We start from the raw sequence: 13,960 nt of genomic DNA, 5'->3' as shown, positions 1-13,960 counted from the left end.
CCATAAAGGGGATGGACGTAGGCCGTCGGATCTGTTTAAGTTAGGAGAATGAAGTAGAGTTTCACATGCTTCTTTATAAAGGCGTTCCATAAGAAACTGACTTTTGTGAAGAACTCTTGTCTTTCTCTAGTGAAGATGGCATGTTCTGCAAGTCCAGACTTTTCAGGTTTAAAGTATTCAATATAAGATTGGTATTCTTCTAGCCGAATAGAGGCAGATCTTCCCATTTGTCCGAAATAAGATAATCCACAAGAGCACGGAATCTGGTAGAGACCTGGATGATTAAGATGTGGAAGCTTGGCCTTAGGAGAAGTGAGAAAGTTGGAGATTTTTCTAAACGGTCGAAAGGCAACAAAAATATTCAGTGGTTTTAAAACTTCTGCTATACGTTCACTGATGCCTTGTACATAAGGGATAGTAATGCGTGTTATTTCTTGTGTTTGAAGAGGAAGACATATTAAAACTACTCAGTTCTTTTAATGAAGCAATTCTTATAACCATTAGATAGAAAGGAAGAAGTTATATATTGTAGTTCTTTCTGTAAAAGATCGTCTGAAGAACAAAAGGAGTGGGCCTGATGAACCAATGTTTTAATAGTTCCTGCCTTTGGACGGGGATGGTGATGAGATTCCACATGGATATAATGGCCTGTATGAGTCTTCTTTTTATAAACTGAGAAATGTAGGTTACCATCTGGTTGGTGAAGAATTAGAAGATCTAAAAAGGCTAACTGCTTATTTGATTCTACTTCTAGGGTAAACTTGATCCTAGGATGAAATGTGTTTAACTTAGTGAGAAATTGTTGAAGTTCATCTGAAGAGCCATTCCATACAGCAAAAATGTCATCGACATATTTGAACCAATGATTAGGTCTGGGAGAAATGTTGTTAAAGATACGTTGTTCAAAATGTTGTTCCATAAAGAAATTGGAGATAGCAGGAGAAAGAGGATTACCCATTGCTGTTCCTTCAATTTGTTGATACAACTTTTTTTTAAAGGAAAAATAACCAGAATTTATTACAAAATCAAATACGTTTACAATGTCTGAAGGAAATTCCTGTTGTAGTAATTCAATACTTTCCGAAAGAGGCACATTTGTAAATAAATTTGTATAGGTTGCCCCACTTACAAAATCTCAAAATTTTTATCAAATTTACTCTCCTTGTCAACTAAAAGAACTGATACTTATATAAAAAAAAATACTTTGGATTTCAAAAATAAAATTTCAGATCTTCATTTGGACGTTTCTGATATCATGATCAGTTTAGATGTTGTTTCTTTATTTACAAATGTGCCTCTTTCGGAAAGTATTGAATTACTACAACAGGAATTTCCTTCAGACATTGTAAACGTATTTGATTTTGTAATAAATTCTGGTTATTTTTCCTTTAAAAATAAGTTGTATCAACAAATTGAAGGAACAGCAATGGGTAATCCTCTTTCTCCTGCTATCTCCAATTTCTTTATGGAACATTTTGAACAACGTATCTTTGACAACATTTCTCCCAGACCTACTCATTGGTTCAGATATGTCAATTTTTGCTGTATGGGATGGCTCTTCGGATGAACTTCAACAATTTCTCACTAAGTTAAATGCATTTCATTCTACGATCAAAGTTACCCTAGAAGTAGAATCAAATAAGCAGTTAGCCTTTTTAGATCTTCTAATTCTTTGCCAACCAGATGGTAACCTACATTTCTCAGTTTATAGAAAGAAGACTCATACAGGCCATTATATCCATGCGGAATCTCATCACCATTCCAGTCAAAAGGCAGGAACTATTAAAACATTGGTTCATCAGGCCCACTCCTTTTTGTTCTTTAGACGATCCTTTACAGAAAGAACTACAATATATAACTTCTTCCTTTCTATCTAATGGTTATAAGAATTGCTTCATTAAAAGAAAGTAGTTTTAATGTCTTCCTCTTCAAACACAGAAGAAATAACGTGCATTACTATCCCTTATGTACAAGGCATCAGTGAATATTTTTGTTGCCTTTCGACCGTTTAGAAAAATCTCCACCTTTCTCACTTCTCCTAAGGACAAGCTTCCACATCTTAATCATTCAGGTGTCTACCAGATTCAGTGTTCTTGTGGATTATCTTATTTCGGACAAACGGGAAGATCTGCCTTTATTCGGCTAGAAGAACACAATCTTATATTGAATACTTTAAACTTAAAGTTTAGACTTGCAGAACATGCCATCTTCACTAGACACAGAGTTCATTGGAGAAAGCCAAGAGTTCTTCACAAAAGTCAGTTTCTCATGGAATGCCTTTATAAAGAAACATGTGAAACTCTACTTCATTCTTCTAACTTAAACAGATCCGACGGCTTAAGTCTATTCCCTTAATGGGAGATAGTACTTTACAAATCAGCTAACCTTTCCTAACTTTTTATTGTATTGATTTTTTTTTATTTTTTTATTTATTTTTTATTTTATTATTTTTTTTTTATTACAGAAGATCCTTTACAGAAAGAACTACAATATATAACTTCTTCCTTTCTATCTAATGGTTATAAGAATTTCTTCATTAAAAGAAAGTAGTTTTTAGGAAAGTTATTGACCTTTTTAGTTATCTTACACCAGCTACTTAGGTGGTGCCTTTTGGAATTGTATTGTTTAATTTGAGCTTAATGTACTGAAGATGCCTGTGACACACAGGCAAAAATGATACTATTAAATAATCTTTGTACGCGAGTTTTTTCCGTTATTAATTTTGTATCGATATGTCTACTCACGGTATACCTCTTTTAAAACTTATTCACTCTCCATACATATATAAACTGCACACCATTCCTCCTGCACTAATCTTCTCGTTGACTTATTATCAATCATGGCTTTTCTTTTCAACTCTGTCTTATCATACTGAGACATCAGACTCTGTCTACTTCCTTATTCTTCATTTTTGCTTCTTTCAACAATCCTTTCACTTCCTTTCTCATTGCTTATTTCACACATTTCAAAGCATTTATTCCTGCCCAAACCATCAACTCTTTCACTTCTCCCTTCTGTAAACTAACATCCCTGATCTTTGCACCTGGGAAACACGATTTCGTCATTTTCTCATATTTACATGAATCTACATACAATACCTTCTCCTTATTTCCAGTTTCTTACACTTTCATACTTTTCCCATTCACTTTTTCTTTCATTCTTTCACCTGCTGTACCATATGACCATCACATCTCTAGTTGCTCCAGTCCTGTGGTGGATGCTGCATAAATGTGATATTTTAATCCTTACTGTTCCCTCATAATCCATATCAATTTCAGCCACTTCTTTCATGCCTTAATTCATATTTTGTGCATTAGCATTCACTACTTCCACATTCTCCATAACATTTTTGCTATCTTTCTTTACATTATTAATATTCTCACTTTATTTTCATAATTTTCACACAACTTGCATTTCTTTCACTTGCACAAGAAACATTTATGACACACTCTTGCTTGTATACCATAACCTGCTCACTCTTGGCAATGAATACTAAGAACATACACTACTTTGTAGAAAATCCCTCATGCTAAACTCTGTTAGCAAGGCTTTGGACGAATTTTTCAAGGCATTAGAGAAGGCACCTGACAGAAAAAGTTGATTCTTGTTGGAGATTTAAACAGTTGAGGAGGAAATGAATAGCAGCTGTGCAGAAATGTTTAGGAGAAAATTTGGAGGAAGAGCAAATCTAATAACGGAAAGTATCTGATGAATTTCTGTCCAGAACATAGACTAGTCATTGCTAACACCATGTTTCAACATACACGTGCTCAAATTCACGTGGATAGATGACAAGACATAAGTCTTGTTGATTACATTATTATTGATAGCAATATCTTTATGTTGGTTCAAAACAGTTGCATACACCAAATGGATTCGAAATAGGATGTGATCACAATTTAGTTGTGAGAAGGATAAAACTGATAATTTTCCTCCGTTTATAGTGAAATAATATAATGTACAAATTATAACATGAAATTACTATATATACTGTATTGTAATAATGAAACACTAGTGTACAGTGTGAGCTTACTAAAATAATTAGCTGAAAACACATGGAGCAAGAGGAAATTCTTCAAAGCTGCTGCTTTATTAACTGGACAATTCAATGGATAAGACAAGGGAAGCTGTCAGCAACAAGAAATTCTTTAAATTCAGGAAATGTAACGAGGTGTTCTGAGTACAGTTCACCAGATGCGTAACTTAAAGTTCAGGCTCATCTTCTGGGTAGGACTCTAAAAACTCTGTTAGCAAGGCTTTGGACGCCATTTTTCTTTATGCATTGGTGCCATGAAAAAGCATTATGTAAATGATGACCTATATAAATTTCTGTAACAAACACATGCACTCAACTTTACAGTGTAAAGTAGAGGTATAACCAAAAATAATTACTAATCACTAAAATAAAATTTATCTGTAGGACATGTGCAACACCACTTCTACTCTGCACTACCCTAGTGCAATTTTTGTCTTAATTTTATCAATAAACTTGAAATATTTCTCTAAACTCTCATTTTTTAATTGACTTGCGTATTTTTTTGCAGAAATTCATCTGGAACATTTGTTCAAGCAATTCCAAGTTCATCTACTGCACACATTGTCAGTTTGGTTGCAAGACAGAGGAAATCTAAACCTCGTAGAGGTCTTCCAGTAAGTACTTTTATCATAGTGTATAAAATTGTAAAAAATTATTTATTAGATGTGGAAATCAGTTATATCTAATCTTCAATTTAGATTCATTATGGAAGGTAGCTATAACTATTAGTCAGGTTATATTGCTAATCCTATTGTAAAAGGATATCTTTTCTAGAAAGTTGGAGGAAATGACAACTATATTTACTGGGTTGTAGATGGCCATCATGCATATTTGAGGCCCAGAGTGGCTTATGTCATGTTTTCTAACCCAGTATTGGAGCTGTACCTCAGTTTTCTAACATGCCATGCAGTGTGAGTAATAACCTTTGCTTTATGTGTAATATCCTGTGGAGATCCAGAACTTCTTTCTTCTCCCATATTTTAGGTACAGCAAAGCAGTTGCATAGGCTGGCCAACAAATAATTGCAACAAATCTGGTGCATAACCTCTAGGTTATGGAGTGGAGACAGTGTTCTCTGTATGGATGACACATTTAAGAGTATCTTCTACAGTATGTTCCTTTGCTCTTTTTCTCTTCATCTTTGAAATACTGACAGTAAACCCAAATAGAGATTGCATCACTGTAGTTGAATTAAAAGCAAAACCCTCTTTAAAAAAAAAAAATAAAATAACTTCACAAAAAAAAAAAAATCTCTTCCACCATTCACAGTACATACACCAGCTTAAATTATGTCCCATTTTTGGCCAAAGCCAAAATTACTGCCACAACTACAATGCACCTTAACTTTCCATATCTGCTTTTGTGTAATCAGCTGTTTCTTTCCAGTGCCTAATCTTGAATCTCCTCTTCTTAACTTTCTGTGGCTTAAGGTTTCCTTTTCTCATTTATGCATCATTCATTTGTCTCTGTTGTCCTTTATTTCTGAAAATTGTTTTGATCTCTTTGAATTCTTATCCTTGTAGTTTGATTTCCTGCATTTCATCTACCCAACTTTGTAGTGATATTTCTTTTGTAAATTTACTTCGCTCTGTATCCAGCTCTCTTTTCCTATTTCCATTCCCAAGAGAAGTGACCAACTCGGTGTACATCAAATCCTGAATCCACCATGAAGAATACTTAATAGTCCTCTCAGCTCACCCAACATTCTGGAATTTCTTTTAGTTAATTCTTTCAGGTACACTGAGTTGGTCACTTCTCTTGGTGATTGAGATCACTCTCATTGAAGATTCATCTCCAGTGAAATGTCCTCCCTTCAGCATTCACAACCTCATGCTGTCTGGCACAGCACAAAGTGGGCAGATTTCAGAGCCTTTTCCTTTCTGTTGCCAGGTTGCTGTTACCGTTCTTTGGATGCTTGATGTGATATTGTTGTAATTGTAAGGACCTTCAGTTCCTATTCTGTTAAAAATTCCTATCCATTGTCAATGTTTTTCTGAGGGAAAGGGAATGAGCACATTACAGAAGATCCAGTTTATTGTAGGTGGCTTGAGATAGCAACTCAAGCTTCATTAAAATCTGCAAATTACAAAATTATCATTAACAGGGCTAAGTCTGATTTTGAAAGAATTAAATGCAAACTCTTTTTACCTGTACCAATCATGGTTTCTGGTCCCTTACAAAAGTTGTAAGGGTATTTCAATTCATCCATCCTCTCTCTTTCCCCTAGAAGGCAGTCTTGTGACATCACCTGAAGCTGATCCCCTGGCATAATTTTTCTCATCCAACTCCTGCATAAATGACCAAGGCAAATCACCTCCTACTTTACCTGTAACTTTGCATTGTATGATATCTATCATACCTTCGACCAGAAAAACAGAAGAGTGCTTGAACAACTTGGATACTAAAGGGGCTATGGATCATGGTAGTATCCTACCAGTTGTGGTCAAGAGATGTGCATTTAAATGCCTGTCTTTATCTTTTTCTCTATACTACATTATACATGGCCGTTTGTTCACCTTAAATTGGATGTCAGCCATATACAGCCAATTTTTTTTTTTTTTGGGGGGGGGGGGGAAGAGAGAGAGAGATTTGTCTCCCATTAAAGTATTGACATCTTGTTCTCACATCAACAATGTCTAAAGTAATGAGAGAAAGCATTTGACTGCCAAATAACAGCTGGGCTTGCATTTGAAAAATGAGATATTTGTAGAAATTGCTGCATTTAAGTCTGAAACATATTTTTTTGCACAAGACCTGTCCATGCTTTGGTAAATTCTGTATCGGCATTTTTGTTATGAGACCCATTAAGAAATGCAGAGCCTGTGTTCTAGCTTCTTACACTTTCTGTTCTATTCTCTTTCTGTAATTATGCAGTTATGTCAGTTGGTTGAGCAAAAAACTGTTCATTGTGACAACATTATAGCTTTGTCTAAAGACAGTTCCATCAGACTTTTCTTTCTGCTTAGGAACTTTCTTCTTAAGAACTACTTGCACTTCCATCATTGCTGTAATATTCTTTGCTTTTCCATCCATTCCTTGACAGGTGTCTCATTCTTTGTATAGTTTGGATCATCACTTGCATAAGGAGACAGAATTTGTGAGGATTGCCTTTGTTCTTAATTTCATTTTTAACTCCTTTGAATTCTCAAAGGATATTATTCTAAGTAATCAAATTAAAAATGAAAGTAAAATCCACAATTACAAGTTTGAGACTATTCAACACAGACTTGGTTTCTGAGGTGAAGTTTCTTTCTTCAAACTGTTCTAGAGCTTGTATCACATCAAGAAGATTGTTTGCTAGGAAACTATTTTATCGTGAAACTCCTGATAATGATTATTGCTAACCTTCTACTGACTGTTATCTTCCAAATTAATTTATCAGCCAGGACTCAAGCATGGTCAGATCTTATATTTTTCATAGTGAAGAATTTATGGAGATGACACGCATGTTAGAATAATTACTAAAGTTTATATTAAGAAAGTAACAGTCGACTTTTCGACCTCTGTATGAGGTCATCATTTGGGGAATTACACACGTATAAGATATAAGCTACATGACAGGCCACTATACAAAAGTAAGGTGAATCTAAATACTTATTAATCATTTACCCTAGCCTGACCTCTGGTGGAAAAAAATGGAACTGCATTAGATAACTTCTGAAGTCGTATTGTGATTTTCTTCTTTTTGGGTTCTGGTTGCTATAAGGGTCGAAGATGGGTCCTACACATTCTTTGAATAATTAATCCATTTTTATTCCGATTTGGATGATGTTTCAGCATTTCACAAGCTTCTTTGAATTTTCTTTCAAACCAGGTTTTGGTGCAGTGTAGGGACTTTGGTGCCTTTCCAGTCAATTCTGTTTCATGTTTGGAGTGCATGGTCTGATACACCTGTTTTACCATAGTTGGAGGTACTTAATGTGGATTTTCTGTTCATCTTTTCTGATTGGGATTGTGTGTCCTGTTTGCCCTATGTAAGGCAGGTTGCAGATACATTGAATTTTGTAAACCCCTGGAAATGGGCCAGGTGTGGAAGAGGATCTTTGGAAAAGCTAAGTGAATTTCTTAATTTTGTTGGGGATTTGAAGGGGTTGTCTTAATGTTATATTTAAGTAGTGTTCTATTTTTTCCATAATGTCCCTAATGTCGAGTATGGCTATAGCATTCTTGTAATCTTTTTTGCTTTTAGTGGCATTTTAATGGAGAAACTTGTAAATTGTTATTTTAATGTAGCCATTTTTTACAAATGTTTGGTTAATAATTTAAAATTCTTGATTCAGAGCTTGTTCATTAGAGCAAATTGTTAGGGCTCTGTGAGGGTGCTGATGACTCTTAGTTTTTGTATTGGATGGTGGTATGAATTTTTATGTGCGAGGGTGGTCTGAAAAGTTCTTGGCCTAACAATGAAAAAACGAATTTATAATTTCAAACTTGTTTTTATTTTTCAACATAATCTCCCTTAAGACTAATACATTTATTCCAGCAGTGCTCCAGCTCCATTATCCCATCCCTGTAGCAGTTCTCAGTAAGATCTGCAAAATACTCTTCTACAGCTGCAGATTTGAAGAAAAACACTGACCAGCAAGGAAGAGTTTTAGTTTTGGGAAGAGATAGAAGTCAGAGGGAGCCAATTCTGGGCAATAGGATGAGTGTTTGAAGAGCTCATAGTACAGATCCCTTAATTTTCCCATTGCCAAAACACCTTTGTGGGCAGGTGCATTGTCCTGATGAAAGATGATTTTTTTCTTCTGCAAACTGGGTCTTTTCTCACGAATTTTTTCTTCTAGCCTGGTTAAAAGATCGGAATAATATTCCCTAGTTATTGTTTTACCCTTCACAAGATAATTAATAAACAAAATGCCTTTTAGTATCCCAAAACACTGATGCCATGACCTTTCCTGCTGATGGAAAACCAACTGTCTTCTTTGGTGCTGAACAACTGGCTTCTGTCCACTGTTTTGACTGCTGTTTAGATTCTGGTGTGTAATGGTGAATCCAGGTCTCATCCATAGTAATAAATTGATGCACAAAATCAGTTTCATTCTTGTTAAATTGCTCCAAGCACTGTTCAGAGATTTTCATGCGAGTGCATTTTTGATCTGCTCTGACCAAGCGTGGCACCCATCTTGCATAAAGCTTTTTCACAAGTTTGCAATTCTTCATGCAGAATATATTCTACATGTTCTTTCGAAATGCCTGTAGTCTCAACAATATCATGCACTTTGACTCTCCAGTCATCCAATACCATATCGTGCACTCGATCAATGATTTCTAGTGTTGTTACAGTTTTTGGACGTTCTTCACATGGAGCATCTTCAAGGCTTCTACGACCATGTTTAAACTCAGCAGTTGATTTTTTAATTGTCGAAAATGAAGGAGAAGAATTCCCATAAACTTTTGTGAACTTCGAATGCCTTTCTTTTGCTGTTAAACCTTTTGGAAAGAATTTTATAACTGCATGATACTGAATTTTATCCATTTCAAGGGATACAGACAACACTTTTGATTCAGACAGCTGTATAAAACAAATTACTTGATAGAATGATTTGCAATTTCACATGGATGCTTATGACAGATACAATTTAAAAAAAAAATCTTATTGATGGTGTTGCCATCTATGGTCGAGGCCGAGAACTTTTCAGACGAGCTTTGTATGTATTAGCCTGTGTGTGTGTACTGTAGGCTTGTGGTAGTCTGAAGGAGAGAGACAGCCTGAGGGAAGACTTGTGACGAGTGTGTATAGAAAGGAAGAGAGTTGTTTTATATTTCAATCGCGAATTCGATAAGTTTGTGGTGTTTGTTCAGGTGGCTTAGGAATGTATTTAACCTTTCGCAATCGTAGGGCCAAATGATGAATATGGCCCTGATACCAATATCCTTCATAACATGATCCATATAAATGATGAATAATGGCGATGTGTATCTAACCTGGTGTTACATCAAACCATCTTCCTGTACTTTTGTCATTTCTAATTGCTGACTCACAATTTTAATATAGCAGTTACTGTACAACTTTTTTGTACCTCCATATTTGAGCATATCAGGTTGAATATCATCTCCAGCTGCTTTCTCACATTTCTAGTTTTGATAATTTTTTTTTTTTCTAACTTAAGTCTAGAGTTACACTTCTGATTTTATTCCTCTTGAATATTTTCGATCATCCTTCTGTCACTTATAGTTTAATGTTAACAGTCTTTCAAGTAATTACTTCGGACATCAAGGATATCTTTATCTTCAGTTTACATATTACATTTATCATGATTTGTTTTACAGTGATTTCTCCTCAATTTCTGAGTTGCTGATGGGAATCTACAAAATTGTACATCAATTAAATTTGGCCAGGATATTGTTGATCTATATTTAAAAACATCAAATTTTTCATAATTCTTTTTCTTTAAATAAATTTTCATAGTTTTTCTTTTCCACCTACCGAATTGGCAGATTGATCACCAATAATGGAATCTTTCCAGGACTGCTACTTTTTTTTTTGACAAATTTGGGAAGACATTTCATTGTCTGTTTTTCCTGTATAAGAAAATTATTGAAATGCCAGCAGTAGTTCATTCAGTGCGTAACCATGATTTACAAAAAAAAAATAAATAAAATAAAAATAAAGTTAAAATAATATAATAATTTTTGAAGCTGATCTTCGCCTGGTTACCAAGTTAGTCAATCTCTGGCACAGGCAAGTGGGTTTTTTCTCCTGGAAACTCGGGTTTTTCATTCCATAAACTCAAGAAAATTGACCATAGAGCCCACATTACTTCAGATAGTAACATATTCTCTTAGGGTTAGGTACCAAGAGATGGCAGCACTTGCTTGCTGGTCTCTCATCGGTGGCTGCTTATAATTAGTTGATAGTCATGGGCCAGCTATCTCTAATTGGCTACTGGTGGAGATTGAACTGCCCACTCAGTCTCCAAAAGCTAGATAGAGTTCAAAGGCCTTGCCTACTCCTTATAAGGGAACATAGAGGTGTTAGCTTATTATTATTTTATAAAATAAATAATGTATATATAAAAGCCTCTTTATTGCATACATGCACTCTAGTTGGATTTTAGCAATTTTAAAATTGTTTCTTAGTCTTTTGGTGTGTGATCTGCAGAACTGTAGTTTAAAAAAAAAAAAAAAACACAAATCAATTTAGTAAAGCTGCTGATAGACTCAACAAAGAAAACCTTTGCATTTTAAATATGTAGATTATTTGGGCACATCTTCTTGAGGACCAGAGACTCATCATGGAGATATATACTAACCATTATTTACACAATACCTATCATAACTATCCTTGAACTTTTACTGATGAAGCACTTATGACTTTCAACCATGCCACTCATTCATCACGCCTCAAGCAAAACCTATGTGATGCTGACGACCAGAGTGTTTCTGAAATTTGTTCAGCATTAATTCTTGAAAACTCCTTTAGTCACATTTACCTGTCATATTCCTTCTTTTCCACCTAACGGTCAAATTTTATGCAAGAGAAGATTCCTTATAGAATGTCCGCGTAAAGTTGAAGTTGAGATCTTATATCATCAAAATTTGAATGGATCTGATAGTGTTTAGTTATCCCCTTTATGGGATGTATTATTTTATTGTTCTAATTTTTCTTTTAATTTAACTAATTTTCCACACTAGTTTTGGTCCTATCTATTATCTAATATCTTTACCTGGATGATACACTCTTGCGGTACATTGCGCCCCTCGATTGGAAAAGGCCTAAATTAGGTTCTCATTGTGACTTGAGGAATCTTTATATGGGTTTTTTTTTTTTCAATTGAAGGTGAGTTAGCCAATCTCCTACAGAAGTAGCAGTGTTTTTTCTCCTGGACACTTGGGTTTTTCCATCCTGCATACAGACAAATCGGCCCCTCAGAACACATGCAATTTACAGACAAAAGATAGTAGTGGTGGGCAGTAGATGTCGTTGATGTAGATGATGATGATGGTGGTAGAGGTTTGGTGTAGTTGATGGATGGAGTTGTGGAGATGGAGGGTTGTAGAGTAGGTGGCCTCCCTGGATAAGTATTTGGACTTCTTGCAGGTGTCACAAAATAAATGAGTAAATAATAAACAAAATTGAATGATCGCTCATGTCGATTGGCCTCAATATCCTAGTTATGGAGCTTGTTAATTTTAGTTATTCATAAATCATCAGATAATCACAAAGTTCAGCACTTTTGCTCCTCTAATAACTTCCATTACAATCTTCTTTAGGTAATTATTCCTAAGAAGATGTATGAATTGCATTTCCTTCAGCCCATATGACCTTTCTTCCTACCAGTCTTTATCTGCATCATTAAAGTCAACCATAATAATTACCTACCCTCCACTTATTAAGTTTATTTGTTGATACATATCATTTGCATCATCCTTTGTATTCTCTGGCCTGTACATTAATCAACTGGATACTTTGTCATTCCAGTTTATTTCACTATGGCTTTCATCTTTGTTTAGCACACTTCTAAAATCTTTTTTTTCTGGGTGGCACATGATTTCTGTCTTCATTGATTAACATACCTGGTTCATCACCACTTCTTCTATTCTTCATTAATCCACATAGCAAGTTAACAAATCTTGAAGAATAGAGAACTTCAAATGTTTGGGAAGTATATTTTCTGTTGTTTGGACAACCAGTTTGAGATTTGTCATTTACTTTGGGACTGATGTCTCACTGAAGGGTAAGTTTAACAGAAGTGTTTGCCCATTTTGTCTTATGTAACAGAGACATGGAAACTAACAACGATATAATAGAATGCATGGAAATAAGGTAAAATCAAGGAAAGATTAGATATGTGGGCATTAGGGAAGTTTTGAGACTAGAAAGTATTTAAGAAATACTTGTGAACTTTTGAAGTGCTTTTGACATATTCTGAGAATGAGTCTAGAAAGCATATCAAGAATGTATGGAATTCTGGGGAGAAGACCCAGAGGAAAATCACAAGAGTAACAAAATAATTCTTACTCAATGAATGGGTAGTACATTACTGTGTTCTAAAACACCCCATGAATGATGTTTTCCACTGTTGCCCATAGTTCTGAAGATAGTGCCTGTTTGTACATGCATGTTTTCATATACAAATATAGATTAAAGTATTAAAACTCCACGGAGCTTGGGTTGTAGTTATGGAGGTTGTTAATATTCACATTCGATATGTTATTGGATGTCATGCATCATTACTATACCTCATGCTGCTGGAAGTGACATCTGCCTTTTCTACACAGAATTAGGTAAGACAATCACAAATATCCATGCTCATGGTGATTTGAACTTGCAGCCTGATAGTTGGAGAGTGGATATGCTAACCACTCAGCCAACCAGGCTGAGTGGGTAATATGTACAAATTTTTATATCACCTTAATAACCTGATCTTCTATATTATAAAACTTTCTATCAAATCATGCTCTTTCATTATTAAAAGTAAATTAGTAATTTAATCCTTTCTGGTTCATATTGTGCAATGCTTTTGTATCCATTAAACCAGATACTGTATGCTAATTCAGATTTCTAGGTATTTAAAATAAAAAAAAAAATCATATATATATATATAGATACGAGGACGGAGACCTCGTGGATTATTTCATGCACCTGAATTTCATCCTGCAAGAATTCCACAAAGGTGGCTCATCCCAGGTTATTCCTCTGGAAGTATTCCATCCCGTAAAACTAGGCCTGTACCTACACAAATGTTTTTCCCATCTTCAGTCGGGAGGCAAATTTCAAAGGTATGTTTTAAGATTTTAATTTTTTGTTCTTATTCTACTGTTATTCTCTTACTTCATTCATTTTAATTATTTTATCTTAATCGGAAAAGTTTTCAAAAATAGCCAAAATATAAAAATTGCAAGTTGTACTTACTTTTTTTCTTTCTTGTACTTGTTAATGAAATTAAGGTACAAAAGTAAATTGTGTACAGATGCACA

General features: G+C 34.8%; 1 protein-coding gene across 4 annotated transcripts in view; it reads left to right on the top strand.

Annotated features, from left to right (window-relative positions):
• Positions 1-13,960, top strand: part of LOC150094641 (tudor domain-containing protein 7-like) — a 624,604-nt gene that overhangs the window by 105,081 nt on the left and 505,563 nt on the right. For all 4 annotated transcript variants that reach the window (XM_090410991.1, XM_090410989.1, XM_090410990.1 and 1 more), the window contains exons 4-5: positions 4,545-4,650; positions 13,589-13,762. In XM_090410991.1, the coding sequence (XP_090267117.1) occupies positions 4,545-4,650; positions 13,589-13,762 (280 nt within the window). The remainder of the gene's footprint in view (positions 1-4,544; positions 4,651-13,588; positions 13,763-13,960) is intronic.

The sequence above is a fragment of the Typopeltis vanoorti genome, chromosome 21 (assembly GCF_054136105.1).
Source record: "Typopeltis vanoorti isolate ZY-2024b chromosome 21, IOZ_Tvanoo_1.0, whole genome shotgun sequence".
Taxonomy (NCBI): domain Eukaryota; kingdom Metazoa; phylum Arthropoda; class Arachnida; order Uropygi; family Thelyphonidae; genus Typopeltis; species Typopeltis vanoorti.
The sequence above is the reverse complement of the archived record's forward strand: the minus strand, read 5'-3'. Positions and strand labels throughout refer to the sequence as shown.